This window comes from Morone saxatilis, unplaced genomic scaffold (genome assembly GCF_004916995.1).
Source record: "Morone saxatilis isolate NCDOM2014 unplaced genomic scaffold, NCSU_SB_2.0 Contig2, whole genome shotgun sequence".
Lineage (NCBI taxonomy): Eukaryota > Metazoa > Chordata > Actinopteri > Moronidae > Morone > Morone saxatilis.
The window spans coordinates 15,678,033-15,696,422 of NW_023339762.1; the positions used below are offsets into that span (position 1 = coordinate 15,678,033).

At 39.2% G+C, this 18,390-nt stretch overlaps 2 protein-coding genes across 2 annotated transcripts in view; both read right to left on the reverse strand.

The window, feature by feature from the left end:
* ice2 (interactor of little elongator complex ELL subunit 2) overlaps positions 1-8,163 on the reverse strand; it is a 10,308-nt gene extending 2,145 nt beyond the window's left edge. Inside the window, exons 1-13 of the mRNA XM_035665771.1 lie at positions 8,046-8,163; positions 5,516-5,617; positions 5,025-5,382; positions 4,828-4,947; positions 4,601-4,735; positions 4,275-4,391; positions 3,823-3,982; positions 3,222-3,403; positions 2,299-3,127; positions 2,030-2,199; positions 1,784-1,913; positions 457-541; positions 167-217 (exon numbers count right to left, since the gene is read on the reverse strand). Coding sequence (XP_035521664.1) covers positions 167-217; positions 457-541; positions 1,784-1,913; positions 2,030-2,199; positions 2,299-3,127; positions 3,222-3,403; positions 3,823-3,982; positions 4,275-4,391; positions 4,601-4,735; positions 4,828-4,947; positions 5,025-5,382; positions 5,516-5,617; positions 8,046-8,059 — 2,453 coding nt within the window. The 5' untranslated portion in view covers positions 8,060-8,163. The remainder of the gene's footprint in view (positions 1-166; positions 218-456; positions 542-1,783; positions 1,914-2,029; positions 2,200-2,298; positions 3,128-3,221; positions 3,404-3,822; positions 3,983-4,274; positions 4,392-4,600; positions 4,736-4,827; positions 4,948-5,024; positions 5,383-5,515; positions 5,618-8,045) is intronic.
* Positions 8,164-8,842: 679 nt separating this feature from the next.
* roraa (RAR-related orphan receptor A, paralog a) overlaps positions 8,843-18,390 on the reverse strand; it is a gene marked incomplete in the record, with an annotated part of 190,739 nt that continues 181,191 nt past the window's right edge. Inside the window, 4 exon segments of the mRNA XM_035664641.1 lie at positions 8,843-15,657; positions 16,064-16,176; positions 16,374-16,484; positions 17,467-17,574. Coding sequence (XP_035520534.1) covers positions 15,493-15,657; positions 16,064-16,176; positions 16,374-16,484; positions 17,467-17,574 — 497 coding nt within the window.

The window sequence follows — 18,390 nt, forward strand, 5'->3', positions numbered from 1 at the left end:
ACACACAAAACTGTTGCATTAAATCAAAAGATGTAAAGCCAGCCCAGACTAACATTCTCTCATACATACAATACATTTTCAGAATGAGGGGATCAGATCCTGCCAAGAGCTCAACACTAATAATCTCCAAACAGAACGCAGACAATGAATATCTTTAACAACTTACCCAGTGAGTTTTTTCACTAGGTGGTGCAGTATATTTAGTGACTTGGATGGCCTGTGTATGGAAAAGAGACATCACCAAGTTACAGCTTGTGTTCTTTCGTAGGGATCTAAATTTCAACACTAATTCTGATGACAAAACCAGAGGTGACAATAACTACCATTGATGACAAGGCTTGGATTAATGATAAAATGATTCAATCTCTACATGACAGCCTCTTAAGCAACATAATCATACAGGGGAGATTGGGTTAATCCTAATCATCTGCACATATCTGTTGTAACGACACTCACTTGAACCCACAGGAGATGTTCTGTTTCCAGTCGTCAGGCAGCTTTCTCAGCAGAGCTACTTTTGATGTGTGTGCATTGATGTGAGCTACAGAGACAGAAAAGGGAGAGCGAGAGATACACTGAGAAAAGAACAAGAGCTAATGAGCGTGCACATCAAGAGCTTCACTTCATCATCAATGCCATTCCTAGTGCTTACAAAGTAATTAGTCTGTGATGATTTGCCAGCGTTGTTACAAGCTTGAGTGGGCGGTAAGAAATGCTTGTTGGTCCTGTCTCCTTTTTCTGCCTCCCACTCCAGCTTGTAATGCCTGCTTATTTCAACTGGGCCTTCCTTCAATTATGGGCTGTTTCAGAGCCTGCAACCACAGCCATAAATACACAGTTGGGGAATGCCACATGACAAACCACATGATGAACTACAAAGCACTAAACAAAGAAGGAAGTCTGTTATCAGCTGTGGCTGTTGCCATTAATAATGTAAGATTTTCCATATAGTTTTGTTAAAGCTTGAATGTTATCACTGTTGTCTTACTGGCCATTCATGTAATGTAAGACATTTTCACAATTTTTTTTGACTGAAACTAAATATAGTGTCTCAGATGCTTAATACAGGGTTATATCCACTGTTTGGCAAAACTATTTATAGCAGTGAAGCTGATTATATGAAACCAGTATAGAAGCTTGTTGGAGTTACAGTAATGCTGAAGATCCTACTCAGTACATCAACTATGCTAACAGACTAGAAGGGGGTACAATTTAGAGGTCAACGATAGACAGAAAAGAATTCCTTATGCTGGGTAGATAATGACGTACATTCCCAGCCAACACCTATACAAGTCAACAAATCAATGAACCTAATACAGAAAAAGTATGCAGTCTTTCCCTGAATCTTGAGCTACAGGTAAGTAGCACACTTAAGTCGACAATATGCATTAGGGGAATTGAACTAAGCTTCAAAACAACATTTAGCTGAGCTCTGCACACTGCATTCTTTGTAATTCCCCACAATCAAGTGTGGCTGTAGTTATGGCAACAAAGTAAACTCAATCACTACACAGTCACAGCAGGATGGTGAGTCATCTAAAGACTATTCCATTGGTTTGTGGGAGGATCTGCAATGTGGACTCTACTAAACCCTGTGAGGAAATGAAAAGAGAAACGTCTCCGGTTTTATCCGCATAAATGTTACTTTAAATACTAAAAATTAAAGACTGAAGGGATACTCCATATTACACAAGGGCTGAGAGAAATTTGGGAACATTTCTGTCTTGATTTTCACTGAATTTAGAAACAGTGGGGTTGCAGGGAAAAGTTATAAAAGTTTTACCTGTGTAGGATACAGTGCTGGAGTGCAGCAATGTCTCAGTCCACAGCTGGCAAGCCTCACTGCTGCTTAGACACTCAACACCATAACTCAACTGATACTCCAGCTTGGGCAAGACATGTACTGGCACAGACTATTGGGGCAGGAAAAAAAAAGACAGAAGTAGGACTGTTGCATATACTCAATTTATACTTAATATGTGAAATGAAACTGAAATTCTGGAGGATGTGTATAAACTAACATGTATACCTGGTTTTCACTGCCGCCTACTTTTCTGGTATGGGTCAGGGAGACAGAGCTGCGCACCATGAGCAGCAAGTCTTGCAGGCTGTAGAGTTTGTAGAGCAGGTTGCCTTTCTCTGGAGCCTTGTAATCTTGCTCATCTTCCGCACCAGCCTGCAGGACTTCTGACAGTATTTCTGTGTCGAGGGTACGTTACAGTACGTTAAATAACATACTGTATGTTAATTAAGCACACAGACACAAATCCACAGAATAGAAATCAAATTGAAACTAACTTTTGTGCTCTGTAGAAGCAATGTTGCACACTGGTGCAGATCCGTGAGGAGCAGCGCAGTTCTCTCCATTCTGGTTTCTCTCTAAATATGAGGACACACAGGGCTTAACCAGAGACACTGAATGGGAGTGAACTGAGGGTCCCACACATTTGGTGGGTGAGTTTGTCCCCTGGGATATGATGGAGCATTTGGCTGTGTCATTGGCAGAGAACATGGCTGTCTGCATACGCAGAATCTCACTCAGCTGGTCTCCAGGTACCTTTAGTCTTTTGGATTGTCGCCTCTGCCTTGAAACTTTTTCAGGGGAAGATGACTCTGAACTTACAGGTATAGACTCAGAGACAGGAGTCATCAGCGGGTCTACAGAACATGGTGTGTTTTGAAGCGTAGTTTGTTTTGCCGGTGTTGTAGGTATAGACACAGAGTCATCAATGACCAACTTCTCATCATCCGAGTCTCCTATAAAAGCTAGGTCTTTGTCACTTTCCTGAGCAGAGTCCAGTCTCCTTTGTTCAGTTTCTGGTTCAGTGGTCTCACTCACAGCTGGCTGAGTTGTCTCATTTGTTATGGGATCATCCATATCTGTCAATGAGAGGTTCTTCCCCTTTTGTGAACTGCTGCTGTTTCCAAGATGCTCACTGGACCTTTTATTCTTATCTAAAGGCGGGGCACTTTTAGCTTTTTTACTTTTAACACATACATCCTGCTCATTCTGCATCTTGGCGGTTTTAAGGGGTGTCATCTCTCCGAATGTCTCCAGGTCAGTGAGGTCCACCTCAAAGTCCAGACCGTTGTTTTCAAAAGAAACTAAATTTCTCTTTGAGCTCTCCTGAATTAGAAACAGAAAACAAAGAATCATTGTTCTGACAAATTAAGACCGTGTACATGATGCCATGTATAGGACCACATGTGCGTCAACATACCGGTGAGAGTTGCTCCTCATTCACTGGAAGCTCTGTCATTACATGGAACACATTTTTACTCCCATTCTTGATGATGGAAAGCTTCAAACTTTCCTCATGATAGATATGACTCCTCTCTCTCACTGTCATTTCAGTCTTCAGAAGTGGTGAGTCTATGTATACAGTCCTCTTCTGACTGCTGCCTGTAATTAAGAAGTGAGAAACAGTGGCCCCATGAGGCCATTACACACTATTATTTCAATTTTAGAAATAGCCCTTTCTTATATCATTTGTATTTAGCAACTCCTAGTGTATTCTTCTGTTTTTACAAACTACTATACATAATATTCTTTGACATTAATGAAGCGAGGTAAATCTCCGGGGTCATTATCTAACTTTGGTGCATTCAAACATAGGTTTTGTAGTTTTTTGTTGCCAAGATATAGGTTACTGTATGTTTATTATTCAGAACACAAATATTGATTTTAATATCTGGCTTTGACAGGATAAAATAGGATGATTATTTGGGGACATGTTTGCCATGATTTGGAAGCAATGCCTAAATTGGCCCTAATCAAACGTCCACCATAACAGCCAGTGTGGCTAAATTAAAATGCTGTACCTTTTCCTGGGTTTAATTTGACACAGACAGGCAGTTCCCATTGCTCTCCAAAGTCAGGACCATGGTTGTCCAGCAGCCTGACCAGGGCATCTCGAGTCAGACACACGTGAGGCTCGTAACGAGCACACAGGCTCTCTGCATTACTGTCACAGCTGACTGGCTGCGGAGAAAAATAAGACAGGGTCACACTACAAGAACATCTACTGTACATAACTTTCTACAATAAATTGGATTTAGTGGACAGTACAGTGTGTGACCTGCCATTTTTCAAAAACACAATTAGCACTGGTTTTGCTGAGCTACACATGAACACCCTCTGGTGTCTTTTGTGAAAACTGCAAGAGCTGAAATGGAGTCACAATAGACCTGCGGTCATGAATCCTATTCTGGCAGTAAAAGATCTTTGTGACTTACTTTATTGGAATAATTAAAAAAGTGAGACAATTGCTTACAGCATGCATGTCCTTAGCTTTTTTAGCCGGAGGATTCTCTGATGAAACACTCTGATAATCCGATGCAAGCTGTGCGTCAGCAGGCACTATCTTGTGGTCTGTAATATCCACATTGCCCTGGAGAAATAAAGGATACAAATATGGAAATAGAGGAAGTGAATCAACACCAAATGGCTGATTCTGCAATTAACTCTTCAATTTGAAAGGTTGAACAGAAAAGTGGACAATGGCATTCATGAACAACCTAAATATATGAAGTGATAATCCTACACATCTGGTACTGGAACAAGCTCTTGTGTGATAGTAGCATTTCAAAGGTACATTACCATGATTAGCAGCTGTTTTTCAAAGGTCAGCTTCAGACCTGGGTTGAATGTGCCCCCTGTCAAACTAGTCATCTCATGGATCTGGTAAACCTGAGGAATTGTCTTAATACACTCCAAACAGGCCCTGAAGAAATCCTGAAAAACAAACCAGGGCTCTGTGTGTAATACTTATAAACACACAATCTCACAGAGCTGATGACGAGTGCAAATTCTGGTAGTACCAGTACCTCTGAATATTGCATAGCTCCTGGTGATATGAAGTTGTAGTCGTCAGCACATATTTTGGCCACATCTTGCAGGTACCGCATGAACTGCATCACTTCATTGTTAACTTGCTCCTTTAATCTCTAAAATATGAGAGCAGATTATTTGAAGAAGCAACACAAGGAGAATTAAAATACCATCAAGGAGAGAATGTTAGTACCTGTGGAAGATCCTTTTTTTTCTTACTCATCAACATGTCAAGATATGTCTTCTGCTCTTTGCAGGACAGGCTTGACATACAGGGGAAGGGCAGTCTGGGTTCAGGATAAGGAGCATCTGCCTCTTTCTCAACTTGCTTGAGCTTCTTTCTTGATTTTTTGGTATCCTTAGATTCTTGTGCGCCTCCTGCAACATTGTCTGCACATGGATCATCACTATCACAGCTGTCCCTGCGGGACTCTTCCTTACTGATGCAACTGCTGTCTTTAAACTCTGCGGCTTCTTCTGTGGAGGGAGCGCAAGAGGCTTGTACAGCCCCAGTATCACCCTCCTGTTTTATGTTGGCATTCTCTACAGGACTTCGGGAAGGGAAAAAATGAGGGCAAAAGAACTCAAAGAAGTCAAATAAACACTCTCTAGTTACCCTTTAAAAACACAGTAAAAATGCCCCAAAACTGATGTATTTCTTAATATGTTAATTTATTGACATACCTTTGGAGAAAGGCCCACAGTTCTCTGATATTAGGAGCAAGGGAATATTTGTCATAGAGCTCTCTGGTAAAGAAAGGAGCCTCAGGGACTGGAGGGTCCTCCCTTTAATTAAAAAAAGAAAACATATGGTTATTAGAGGACATGTCTTGTACCCATATATTCATAACTGTGTCTGCACTGTCCTTTATTTGTCCTGGGGCAGATTTGCATTTATTTTGCCATGCAAGATGGGAGTGTTGATAGGTAGGTACCAGGGTGGGAAATTAACTTTTTAAATTGCAAATTTTAAACATCGGCCAGCCACTGACAGATAAATGTTCAAATTAACCAACCATTAATAGTAAATCATTAATTTGTGTCTTATTATTTCATTTTACTAATATTCAGCTGGTGCTAATTCCCCACCACGTAGGACAGTGATTCACAATCTTTCTCCTCAAGGAAGCACTTTTCTATCATTGAGTAAACAGATTCATATTTTATGGATATTTAATATTATATTGAATGAATAACAATAACAGTACAGAAAAACCGATAAACTGTAGGATGAACCCAAATAGTGAACACAATAACTGCAGGAAGCAATTTTGATTCATTTTGGGCAGATCATTTCATGATATTTTTAGAAACTTTAATGTCCAATTCTTTGTCTGTATTATGTTTTGTTTTTTGGGAGAATAACTTAACTTAATAAATAAAATTACAAAATCTTGGCCCTTGAATTTATTTATTTTTTACAGATCTGCAGCTGACCTGGAGTCTGTCCACAATCACACACTAATGTATGCCAGTAAGCTTTCTGCATTCAGCCTACGAGCCTCTGAGGCCAGAACCCTGCTCACAGCACTAGACTACAACTACCATAAGGACCGACGAAGCCTGATGGAAGCAAACCGTGAGTTTGATTCTTTCAGGCCATATTAACCTGTTTGTTGCACAAAACGCACAGATAGAAACTATGAGTTCTTTCCTCCATCACTATTTGCTGAAGAACTAGTCCACACCACAGTAACTAAAGTTTTTCTCCAATTATCATCAACAGAGCCACCGTTCCAGACGGACTGATGAGCAGCAATTTCCACTGGAGTTAGAGCCTCAAACAGTGCCCACTGTTACTTTATAATCCTTTATGTTCGGTTATAGTTATGAATATTCAGTTATATCTGTATTCTATTAATTCTTTTACAGTAAGGTTGTTATCACAGCTAGTACTGAAATCTTTAATTACTATATTTTATTATTGCTTAATAATTATTATTACTGATCTCAGTGCTAGTACTGCTAGTATCATTAATCATAAACTATATACAGTGATTGAAAGTTTTCACTTATCACTACTGTAACTTGTGTTTGTCTCAACGATTAATAACAACTCAGTTTCATTACAATATCTTGTTAATCCCTTTTGCCCGTATTGCTCTGTAAACATTAATACAACAGACGTTTAATGTGGTTGGCTTTCATCAACACATAACGCTCACCTTTACTGATGTGTTCATTTTAAAGTAATAATTATTACAGCATTATTTTAATAAATAACTCAACTACAAAAACAAACAATATGATATAAACATTAATCAGGTAAACTAAACTGGATTGTGATCTTCTGTGTAACATTAATAATGTTTCATGCCTTTGATGGTGATCCAGAGAGGGGAGAAGGTATTGAACTGTAGGTCCAGTCCTCAACCTGGCAACCCAGTTGTGACACCTTGCTACAATTTTAAAATGTGCCATGCATGTCGTTTGTTCCTAAATAGTTTCAAATAGCAAAGTATTTTTTATATATATATATATTATATATAATATATATTATAATGATATTATTACTATATATATATATATATATAACATTTTTTGTGCTTTTTGTGTTGTATTTTATGTTATGTAACAATCAAATCTAGCCCACAGCTAGACAGGATGCCTCATTAAAACGCTGTCATACTGTTGTGATAGTGGAGTTAAGCAGGCTCACACAACCACGTGTCTGTTGTTACACAGCTTCAAGTCAGGGAACCGAAACACACAACTTCCGGTTTCAACCTTCAAAATAAAAGCTACCGTTATCGTAACGTCGTTAAACTCTAACCTTATTGTTTAGTTAGTCTGGATATTTGTACGTTAACGTTAGACAGCGTTAGCTGAAGTAGGAACACTGTTCAAAAACAACGCCACAGATTTTGTAGGACTAAAAAAAAAAGCTCGGTGTTTACTATAACTTCTTGTTTACTTCCAGTCTTATTAAGGTGGCTTCACTGTCTGCTAGCTCCAGTTAGCAGCGCGGTTCAGACTTGTGTTTTAACTATTAATAACAGCTTACGAATAACTACAAAACCATTAATTACACAGCGGTAATGACTGCCAGGTTAAGCGCACGTCTGTTGCTCACATTTGGTCGGTGGTGGTACACTAACTAGCGTTGTAGCTAACATGAGCTAGCCCAAAGTTAAAGTAGGGTTAGACAATTAAATCGCCACTAAAATCTACCACTGTGACATTCTGCACAAAATACAACGACCATACTACATACCACACTAGCTCCATTGTTGTCACCACAGGACAGACAGCATTAAAGCTACTCGTTAGTTAACACAACGTTAGCATTAGCCTGCTAGCGGTAATGTTTGTTCTTCTTCTTCTGTTGGTTTTATGGCGGCTGGAATCTGCCAGCGTCACATGACGGCCAACTACTGGATTCAATCAGTGTCACAGTGCAAATTATTTATAGTGTGCACCCAAAGTGATCCCGTTCATGACCTTGTTCATTATAAACCAGACCTAGTCTGAGTCGGTGCATGTAATATATCATTTATAGATCTTCGCCAGACATGTCTATCTTCCAAGAACCTCATTGCAGCACCTTTTTAATCCTTTCAGGTTATTTCAAAAGCACACTTTACAACCAATAAATGCCCAAAAATTGTTTCTTGGACAGGTGAAATTATATGTTATTAATGTACTGAATTGATATTTGATATATGCCGTGATCACAACTGCATTTTCATATGGCTTAATATTTATCTTACTGTGTAGCTATATGGCCAGGAGTGTTTATATGCTGTTATAGTGTGTTGGACTATTTTGTTTTCTTCAACAAAGTCTAACTTTGCTCAGATTTTTATTGCCAGTTGAATTGAATTACATAATTTGGAGAACAGTTTCCAGTGGAGTGAGGCTACCAACTCTGATTCAATATTAAAACACTAATTAGGATGGTTAGGCCAGAAAAAAAAATTGGGAATCAAAAACAAGCTAATTTTGTTAAAAGAGAGTGAGCTGGGAGGGAACAGACAACAGAGACAGATAAAGAGTCAGGAAATAAAGCCCATTACAAGCGGTAAATTTTATTATGGGATAACAGCACATAAAGCACATCTAAAATCGATGTGTCCAATGCACTTTTAATAAAGGTAATATTAAAGGTACAGTTTCTAAGTACAATATAACAACATTCATATTAGAATGAAAAGTATTTAAAAGACAACATTAAATTTCTTATTTTTCTTTACAGCTGTATTTACAAAATGAATCAAAATACTTATTTTCATATTTAAGAATCAGACAAGAAGGAGCAAAACTACGTTTGTGAATAGACTACCTGCTAAAGAGAGTTCAAAAGAGCTGGATAAAAAGGTACATGATCATCTGTCCCCATTTTAACATCAGTAGCAAACGTGTGACTTAGAAATTTGTGACAACCACACACTAGTTTCGGCTTTCCCATAATTTGTACTGCTTTTGCATGGAAAAAAAAGAATCGACCCGTGCTCCACCCACCCTTCACGTTACCCCAACCGACGTAAAAGCGTGCGTTGAACACAGAACATTAAAGAAATCCAGATGTGTTGTATGCCTCTTTTACAAACACATACAAATACTTGACATACAATGCATTAGTAAATCTTCTGTTCTCCGATTAAATAAAAAAGGAGCTGATATAAAACAAACAGAAAATGAAGAAAAGTGGATTGCCTGTTAGTTTTTGCCTAAGCAAAAAACAAAAAACAACGTGCAGGTGAACTTTTGTGTAATATTTTCTGCGACCATTTATTTGACCATTCAAGATCAACATGAAACAAACTTTCCAGTTGTGTTTCTCAAATAAGGTGAGGGATGTGACATTACACTCAAAAACGGACCATCAAAACATTGAAACCCTTTCACATAGTGCATCAACCCACGTGAAAATGATTACCATCACATAAAAGAAAGACTCTGAAAAAACATTTGAAGCATGTGAGAGTGAGAATTCATCCTCATGTACAAAATACATTGTCACTTCAGTACACGTCTGGAAAAACCACAAAAAAAGACAATCAAAACCATGTATGCATCTTGTTACACCAAGAGGCACTCAGTGTGATACGTTGTATATTATTGCAAGCATATTCTCACTGATATTTGCTACAGAGTGGAGAGAAAAGGTCAACTTTGTCCTCAAATGGCAATTCTTTCATGTACATTTGTAACACTTCATGTGGTGCAAGAGGTTTATGCCACTGGTCTGAAGAAACCACTTTCAGGATAGTCTAAAATGGGGAATAACAAAAGCATACCGAGGCTCTGTTTAATAAAATCCAAGCACCACTTCCCTGCATCAGGTGAAGAACTATGCAGACGCAAGAGAGGTAAATATTTAGTATCTTAAAACCTGACAAACTATAGCCTCAGTGAGTGGTTTTTACAATCAGACAAAGAAAAAACACAATACTGCTGTTTCAGTTTGAATATTATCATTTTTCCACAAACCAGGAAAGCAACCTTAAATAGCTTGTTAATTAGCAGATACTAGCTTTGCTATAAGTCAGAAGGAAATAAGTGCCTTATCCCAAGACGAGCACACTGATACAGGTACTGGCTGGGTAATTTTTACCACTATCATTTTCATTATCATTATTATTTATTGAGTCCTAATATCAATAATACATTAATATGCAATGAAATGAATGGACTAATAGGGTGGCCAGGCTTAGGAATCAATACTTTGTTCACAAAATTAACTTACCTAGCACCACACATTAGGGCAACACAAAATAAATGTCAGCACACCCTATCGCTATCAAACTAATCCTAAAGGAGGAGGGAAGCAAACTAGAAACAGAGTTATCGTACAATATGGTGTAATTGATAAACAGATAAATATTTTCACTGGGTAGGCCTTAGTAGCAGTATTTTCCTCTTACCTATACAGACAGAAATTACAAAGCTACCTTTATACATGTGATCAATAATAACATTAAATATGGTGAATAAACAGCCGAGAATGAGGGAGAGAGAAAGAGAGAGAAAATAAGATATACAGCATACAGGCCATGTCAAGTTCTTAGTTCTCCACCTGGGAACAGAACTGGTCAAATATACAGATGAAACATAAAAACATCCACAAAATCAACACAAAAATAAAACAAAACCAAAAAAGTGATAAATAAGAGGTGTATTTACATGCAGATGTTCAAAGACTATTATGCACAAAAGAATCAAAAATAATACACAGACATATATTATTGCTTGACATTCGATTATGGCTAAAAGTTGCTTTTCAATTTTTTTTTAAACTATATTCTTAAACGTATTTTTAATCATAAATCCTTATCAGCTGTGCTTTGGAAAGTGAGTTATGTTAAAGTATGATGACTGACTCATAATTCTGGGTAACACACCGACACTCCAGCACAACTTTAAGCGTGACATAACTCTGATCTTCACAATTTGTATGGTCAAGAAGACTCATTTTTCACAATTTACAGTCCAGAATTCACTCCAATTCATTTCAGCTCAGGCTGTTGCCGTGCTGTCCGAACTGATAGCGAAGCATGTTTGCACTGTGAAGCTGGTCAATGTTGCCTCACAGCATCCTGCAGACCCATGAATTGTTGAAGGCATTATGTCATGCTTTTAAAAACCTACACCTATTTATGGATGGATCAAGCTCAGCAATTCCAAAGCCTTTTTTTTTTAAAAAAAAGAAAAAAGTCCCAAAATAAAATCAAGACCTCCTCGTTCCACATAACCCTGTTCCCTCTGTAATTATTAAAGCCTTGTCTGGGGTTTATTTTATTCACACACTGCGAGAACAAACACATACACACACAATCGCGCGCACACACACACACACACTATTGCTTTTTACAAACAGACAACAGAGCAGAGACAGAAGGACCAGCACATTTTACTGAATACTATACACTGATTGAATAGCACACGTAGCATCAATCCCTTACTTACAGTAAATTGGGATATCTCAAGTGAGAATATACAGAAGGACATCACTTTACAGGCCTGTGCGAAGGCGCAGTTTATAGTTAGACACAAGTATTCATGTGTTTGATGACCATTTTCTGCTATCCTTCCAACAATACCAGTACATAAGAAGATGAAAACAGAGTAATGGGGCTTTATTATTTTTTGTTCTAGACTGAGAGTAAACCTTATCAGTTTGAATCAGCTGGATGAATAAAGTCAATTCAAAAAGGATGATGACTGCACTGTAGAGACCCGTAATTGTAACACAAGGCATATTGCTTGTTTTATATTGTAGAACACATTACATGCCACTCAAACATGTAGACTTAAATGAAAAACAAATTTTCACTTTATGAGAGGAGAACCGTTTTGGTGGTAGACCTTTGCTGATCATATTTGAGAAAAAATACTGTTTTATGTGACCATCAAGCAATATTACAACAGCTTAAGAAAACTGAATCATTTTCAAGAAACAAACCAAATTTTTTTTTTTTTTGCAAATAAATAACAGGAAATCAGCCAAATCTCCATCTCTTTATTGTTTTCTGAACAGTAAGTGCTGTAACTACCGTTCAGTGTGCTATGCTACCTCTTCTCATCAATTGAGTGCTTTGAAGAGATTTTAAAGACCTCATTAATTCATAACAGAGCTAATCAAATGCTCTGCAACTGTCCAGAGGAAAGCGAGCTGCTTCTTCGGTCTACCCGTTACCTCCCTGAGCGTTCACACCTCATCCTCTTCGCTGCTCTTGCCAGGCCACTGGGCCTCTCAACCTGGATTGTCTAGCAGTGTTCCAGACTGGGTTTTCTTTTGCTGGGAGACTGAGGTTTACTAGTCGTAGAGGGCTTGTGCATATCCAAATAGCATTGGATCATAACAGAGATTATTACTTGGGTACAGCATATACCACAACCCAAACACAACAGATTTAGTATTGCATAAGAATATTTGGTTTTTCTAATAAAGAGGGTTATCATTTTTTAAGACCCTGATGACACCATTTGAAACCAAAACAGATTTTTGTGTGACAGGAATATGCTGTGTACTGATAAAACTGCGGTTTGTAAAAGTGATGGGGTTTTGTTGTTTTTACAAATGACATTTTCTTGAACTTGACAGTGGGGGCGCAGTGGTGGTCTTTGAGTGGCTGGAGGCCCCTAAAGGACATCAATAATGTGAAAATTCAGAAACCACTCTGTGATGAAGATTCAAATATTAATTTCAATCACTGACAAAAAACATAAACTAAACCTAATGAGTACAAACAAATGTCCTCTCAAAACAGAAAGCGCAAAAGAAACTCGTCCCTGAGGGGTGACAGCACAAGGCATTAACGTCTTGTGCAAATTGCACTGCAGAGGAATGATAGTGTGCAAACAGAAAACAAAAGACAAACAACTGGATTCTATGTTACTGTTGGTGACAGATGTATTAACATGCTTTGTTGGGTTTCTAAAGGGATATCACTTTTCTTTTTTTTTCATTTCTTTTTTTTTTGCTCTTTTTTAAAAGATATTTCTAGAAGCCGCTACAGAGATTGCTGGAATGTCTTAGGAATCCATTCTACATTATAGACGAGTAGACTGGAAAGCGGAAGCAACGACTACTGTTTGGCACATCCAGAGTTTTTTTCTACCACTTTACTACCACACTGACAAGAAAGACACACTCAACATAACGGAAACACAACAACAAAGCATTCTGAAAATAGCACTTGTCCTACCATTTTTATGTTTCTCCCCTAATCATACAAACAACAGCTAGTCTAATTATTGCGGGAATATAGTTAAGTGCTACCTGACATCTTTTTCTCTCCCTCGTTCTCTTTCATGACTTTATTAACCAAAACATGTTACAAAAATAGAAGCTTTACTACCAGACAAGGCTTTGAATATTCACTTTCCCTTCACTGTTCCTTCTGTCTCCTGTTGTGGCATTGGTGGGCTGAGGCTGTGGTGAGAAGGCAAATAAAGTCACTCAAAAACAACAACAAAAAACGCTCAAAACATTTTGACAGAGGCTCTTGTGCTTTTAGGTAGACCTTGCATCTTTGTCAGGCTTAGGCTGTTAACTCACTTGCTGTATCTATACCTTCCACTAGATGGAACAATTGGATTACAGTCCATGTGTGATCTTTCCAGTCCGGCTTCAGGGCTATTTAATGTTGATTTATAAGCTCTGGCTGCAATAATGTTGGATTTTCATGTTTTGTTGTGCCCTTCTTCACATAATATGTGAGGTTTTTCACAGTAAAATGTGTACCAAATATTTTTATTTAGACAAAAAGGTTTAAACAAATGATGTTCAATCCGGGTGTATTCATAAGAAAGATCAAGAAACCCACGAGACTGTAACGTCACTAGAAGGTTTGTTGGCTGTTACTGTATGTGTCCATACTTGCTAAAAGGAGTATAAGAGCTACATTTTGACAGGTGTCTGACAGGCAGTTGTTGAGGTAACAGGTGACAGAGCTTCTCTAAAATGTCTTCTCATCCATGCCTCTTTGTTCACCAACCAGCAGCCACACCAGCAATCCTGACAGACAGCCCTTACACTTCCAGACCAGTATCATCTGCAGCTCCCAGGACTAGCCTCTGTGACCATGGTTCAACTTGTATTTCTTGTGCACATGCAACACATCACTAGGTAAATATACAAGTCTTAAATTAAAGAAAAGTGTAAATAAAAGTGCCTTATCAATTCAACAATTAAGAATGGTCTAACTACTAATATCATACATGTTATTTAAAATAGATTCTATAAACATTACTTTTTTCTGTATAGTAAGTACTTATGACCATATACCCTGTAGTACATTATAAAACAGGTGGAATGGACCCTTTTCATTGTGTTGGTGCCCTGTGCTTCTCCAGGGCACCTGTCCAGAGAAGGATTAATAGCAGATGGCCTTACATGATTTCACTATGCAACAATGGTGGATGGAGTCTTTGACAGCTAAAATCATTGCGTTTTTCATTAGAATTACCAGAATTCTATGTTTCTTTTTTTTTTTTTAACGATTGTCCATAGAGAGGTGCCGATTGCATCACCATGCCGACAGACCCTCCCTCAAAGTCGCTGTGAGTTTTCATTCCAGGAACTGCGTCCAAAAGATACAACTGAACACAAGAGAAAAACGGCTGAACTTGACCAAAATGTGCGCATTTATCAGCTATTTATTTCACTTTGGGGACAGATAGGGATAAGACTATTTAAAACTTTAAATATGACAATATTGAAACTGTTTTGGGAGTGTAACCTGAAACATACTGATGTGGATTTATCTTCTAATTGAAGACATCTTAAAACTATTTCAATTCCAAAAGTGACTCGTTAATTGGTTATACAATTACAAGTCAGATGCACAGATAAACTCACAATGATGGTGATGCAATAAATACTGGTGAAAATGAATGAATGAAATTAAGTGAATCATGAATTCCATGTTAGAAATGCGCAAAAGAGGGTCAAGTTCAACCAGACAGAAATTATTTGTCCCTATCTCCTCTTCATGTCCCATGGGGTGTCGGGTCCCACAAGTCTTCCAAAGAGAACTAAATTCAGTAAAGTAAACCTTGAGAATCAACTCCCTAAGCCCTCCCCTCCGATGTAAAAGAAGGAGTTGAACAGCGTGCCATCTGTCCGCTCTGGTTTGTGCAGGGCACCAATAAAGTGTCTCAGATTCCTCCTCCACATTCCCCTACGGTGGGCACACTGGCACCTGGCAGGGCTGCTACCCGTCAACGGGCATGGACTGCTCAAAGTCTGATCCGAACAGCTCCTTGTATAAGGGGGGGAAGTGGGCACGCACAATGTCTGGGTATATTGCTTTGAAAGCTGTAAGCTTCTCTGTATGCCTACTGCACAGCGCTCGCAGTGTCGACACTTTGCATATCAACTGTGGAGAGAGAGGAGACAGGCTGTTTAGATTCACAAGGAAGCAAGGACATGGAGCAATGGTAGTGAAAAACATTCCTCCCTACAGTATATTCCTTCTCACACAGGGGCAAACAGACTTGTAAATATTGAGACAAGCGCTAAGGCACGAGGAAAGACACTTCATATTATGGAGCTGGTACAATTGATTAATTGCCACTCCTCTACTGATAAAAAGGCATTTCATGTAACATTACGAATGCTTCCCCTGAAATTTGTGTTAGTTTAGGCTAATGTGCAAAGAATGGTTGATGGCCTGATCCAGATCCTAAACAGTGGGAGATTGCACTGCTACAAGGGGAGAGCATGCTTAGCAGACAGGCACTTTAAGTGATAATGGATGGTTTGTGTGCTGCATCACACTGTACCTTTGTGAGTATACCATCCTCTCTGTGGTTCTTCTGCAGCACATGCTGGAGGGCCAGTTGGATCTTCTGCTGGAGTTTCTCAACCTTCACCTTCTCCTGGAGCCAGGACCGGTCTGAAAGGTAAATTATCACAACTTTTTGTTGCTGTACAAACACATGCAGGAAGATTACTTTTGTGAAAAGCAATGACGCAGTGCCAGTAATAAAAGTTATTAATTGATAGAGGAAAAACAGGAGCATAACAGCGTTCCTTGTTGTGGTGAATGTGTGTCTACCATTTTTTTCCCTTTGCACTGTGAGTGACACCTACCAGCAGACATCAACACAAAGGCGGAGAACAGGGCGATCTCATCCTCAGACAGGTGCATAGAACACAAGTTTTTCCCAAACTCGAAGACGGAGCTGATCAAGTCGTCACAGCCTGCCACAGCAAAGGACACAGAGAGAGGGCTTAGGATGAGGAAGACCAAAGAACAACATTCACTCTTGATCTTTATTGGGAGAGAGGCACACAGGGAGGTGAGAGGAAGGGGAAGAAATGAAAAAGAGCGGCATGCTGACAGCACATGGGAGCGTCTTAAGCAGAACAGGCAATGCTTTTACTGAGTTTTGCCTCCCAGACGAGTCACTTTTGGCAGTTGGGTGGTGTTATGCAAGGCAAAATGAGGTCACTATTGAGGCTTTTAGTTAAATCAATTATCGGGGATAGAAAGAGACAGGCGGATGCCACCGCGGCTCGGGAAGCCCATCACTCTGCCTCCCCCGCTGCGGACCCCTCTGTACAGAACACACAGGACACTGGGACTCTCGAAGCTGGGACAGATACACATGCTCACTCATACGCACTCGCAAACAGGGAGTTACAAGGACTGGTAAACTTGCACCACGAAACAGAATTCAGATTTTTTACTGCCACTATGGGACGTTAAAAAAAAAAAAAAAACTTCTGTCAAAATGCAGTTGGAAATGCGAGAAAATCCATGGTGGAGAGTCTTACTAATATCATGGCAGTCAAACACAAATGCTATTTGCTTTCGCCTGAGATGTTTTATGTCAGACTATCAATGATGGTTTTGATAGCGCTCTCCCTAAAGACACTCCGTCTGGCTTTATTTATTCCACTGTTACAGGAGCCATATGCAGCAGAGCCTCACTAACGTCTCTATTCTACCATAAATAACCGTTGCAGAGACAGCAATGCCAGGTGAGGCAGGGATGAGTGCTCCGAGTTTGCTTCCAGGCCTTCAGCAGTGTGTAGAACAGAACAGCACACTCTAATTTTGGCTATTACACCGAGGAAATGAGTAAGACACTGTAAGAAACACACCAACACAGCGGCATAAAAAACACACACATGCAGACTCATTCAAACGTGCACACACACATACACCCGTTCCACTTACCTAATGACTTGAACACATCAGGTCCGGCATACTTTCCATCAAAATAGACTGTGTTGTTTTGCGAGTCAAAGGCACGGCACATTCTGACAAACACAACTTCCAAAGAGCCTGTGGAGACAGACAGGAACAAGATGCTGAATCTGTGCTTTGTTTCTTTTTTTTCCCTAACACTTACACATCAGTCAGGGATGCAAAACACATGATTGTGCTTTGTGCTGTTCTTCTACAACATGAGTAACAGAACCACTTTGAAATAAAGAAGCCTACTGTCAGGGAGAAAAAAAACACCTCTGCAGATGATAATATCATAGACAGAAGGCTATTCTTCCATAACGACATGCCAGATAAAAATTGTGCTTCATTCAGTAGTGACAGTGCTTATTCATTCAACCTTTATTTAGCAAGATAGGTACGAAAATCGTTTCCATTTTGCAATTTGTACCACTCTGTGGGAGTGGATAAGAGGATCAAGAAAATGTAGCAGAAGCCATTACTGCCTCTAAGGGAGATGCTACTGTTTTAAAATGTCACCTCTGACAAGAGATCTCAGTCTTTATTTCATTATTCATATTGGCTGTGCTAATGTAAATAATACTCAGGGAAAGACCCAGGAGAGGCGTTTGTTTGCTGCATGTGCTGTATGTTTGTGTGTGTGTGTGCGTGTGTGTGAGCATTCATATTTACACACAAATATGGGTGACAGTGTGCACAGAGCCATAACTGCATTTAATATTCTGTAAGTATGTGTTCATGAGAGCAGTTTGAAAAAGTAGACATCGTCTGTGTCTGGGAAAAGAGGGGGAAATGGCAGCCGTCATGATAGGTATTATCTGAGCTCAGGAACACATTGTTTATCTAACGCTGTGTCCATCCCTGCTATGTATGTAATGAAAAGAGGAAAACAGAGAGCGACAGAGACAGAGA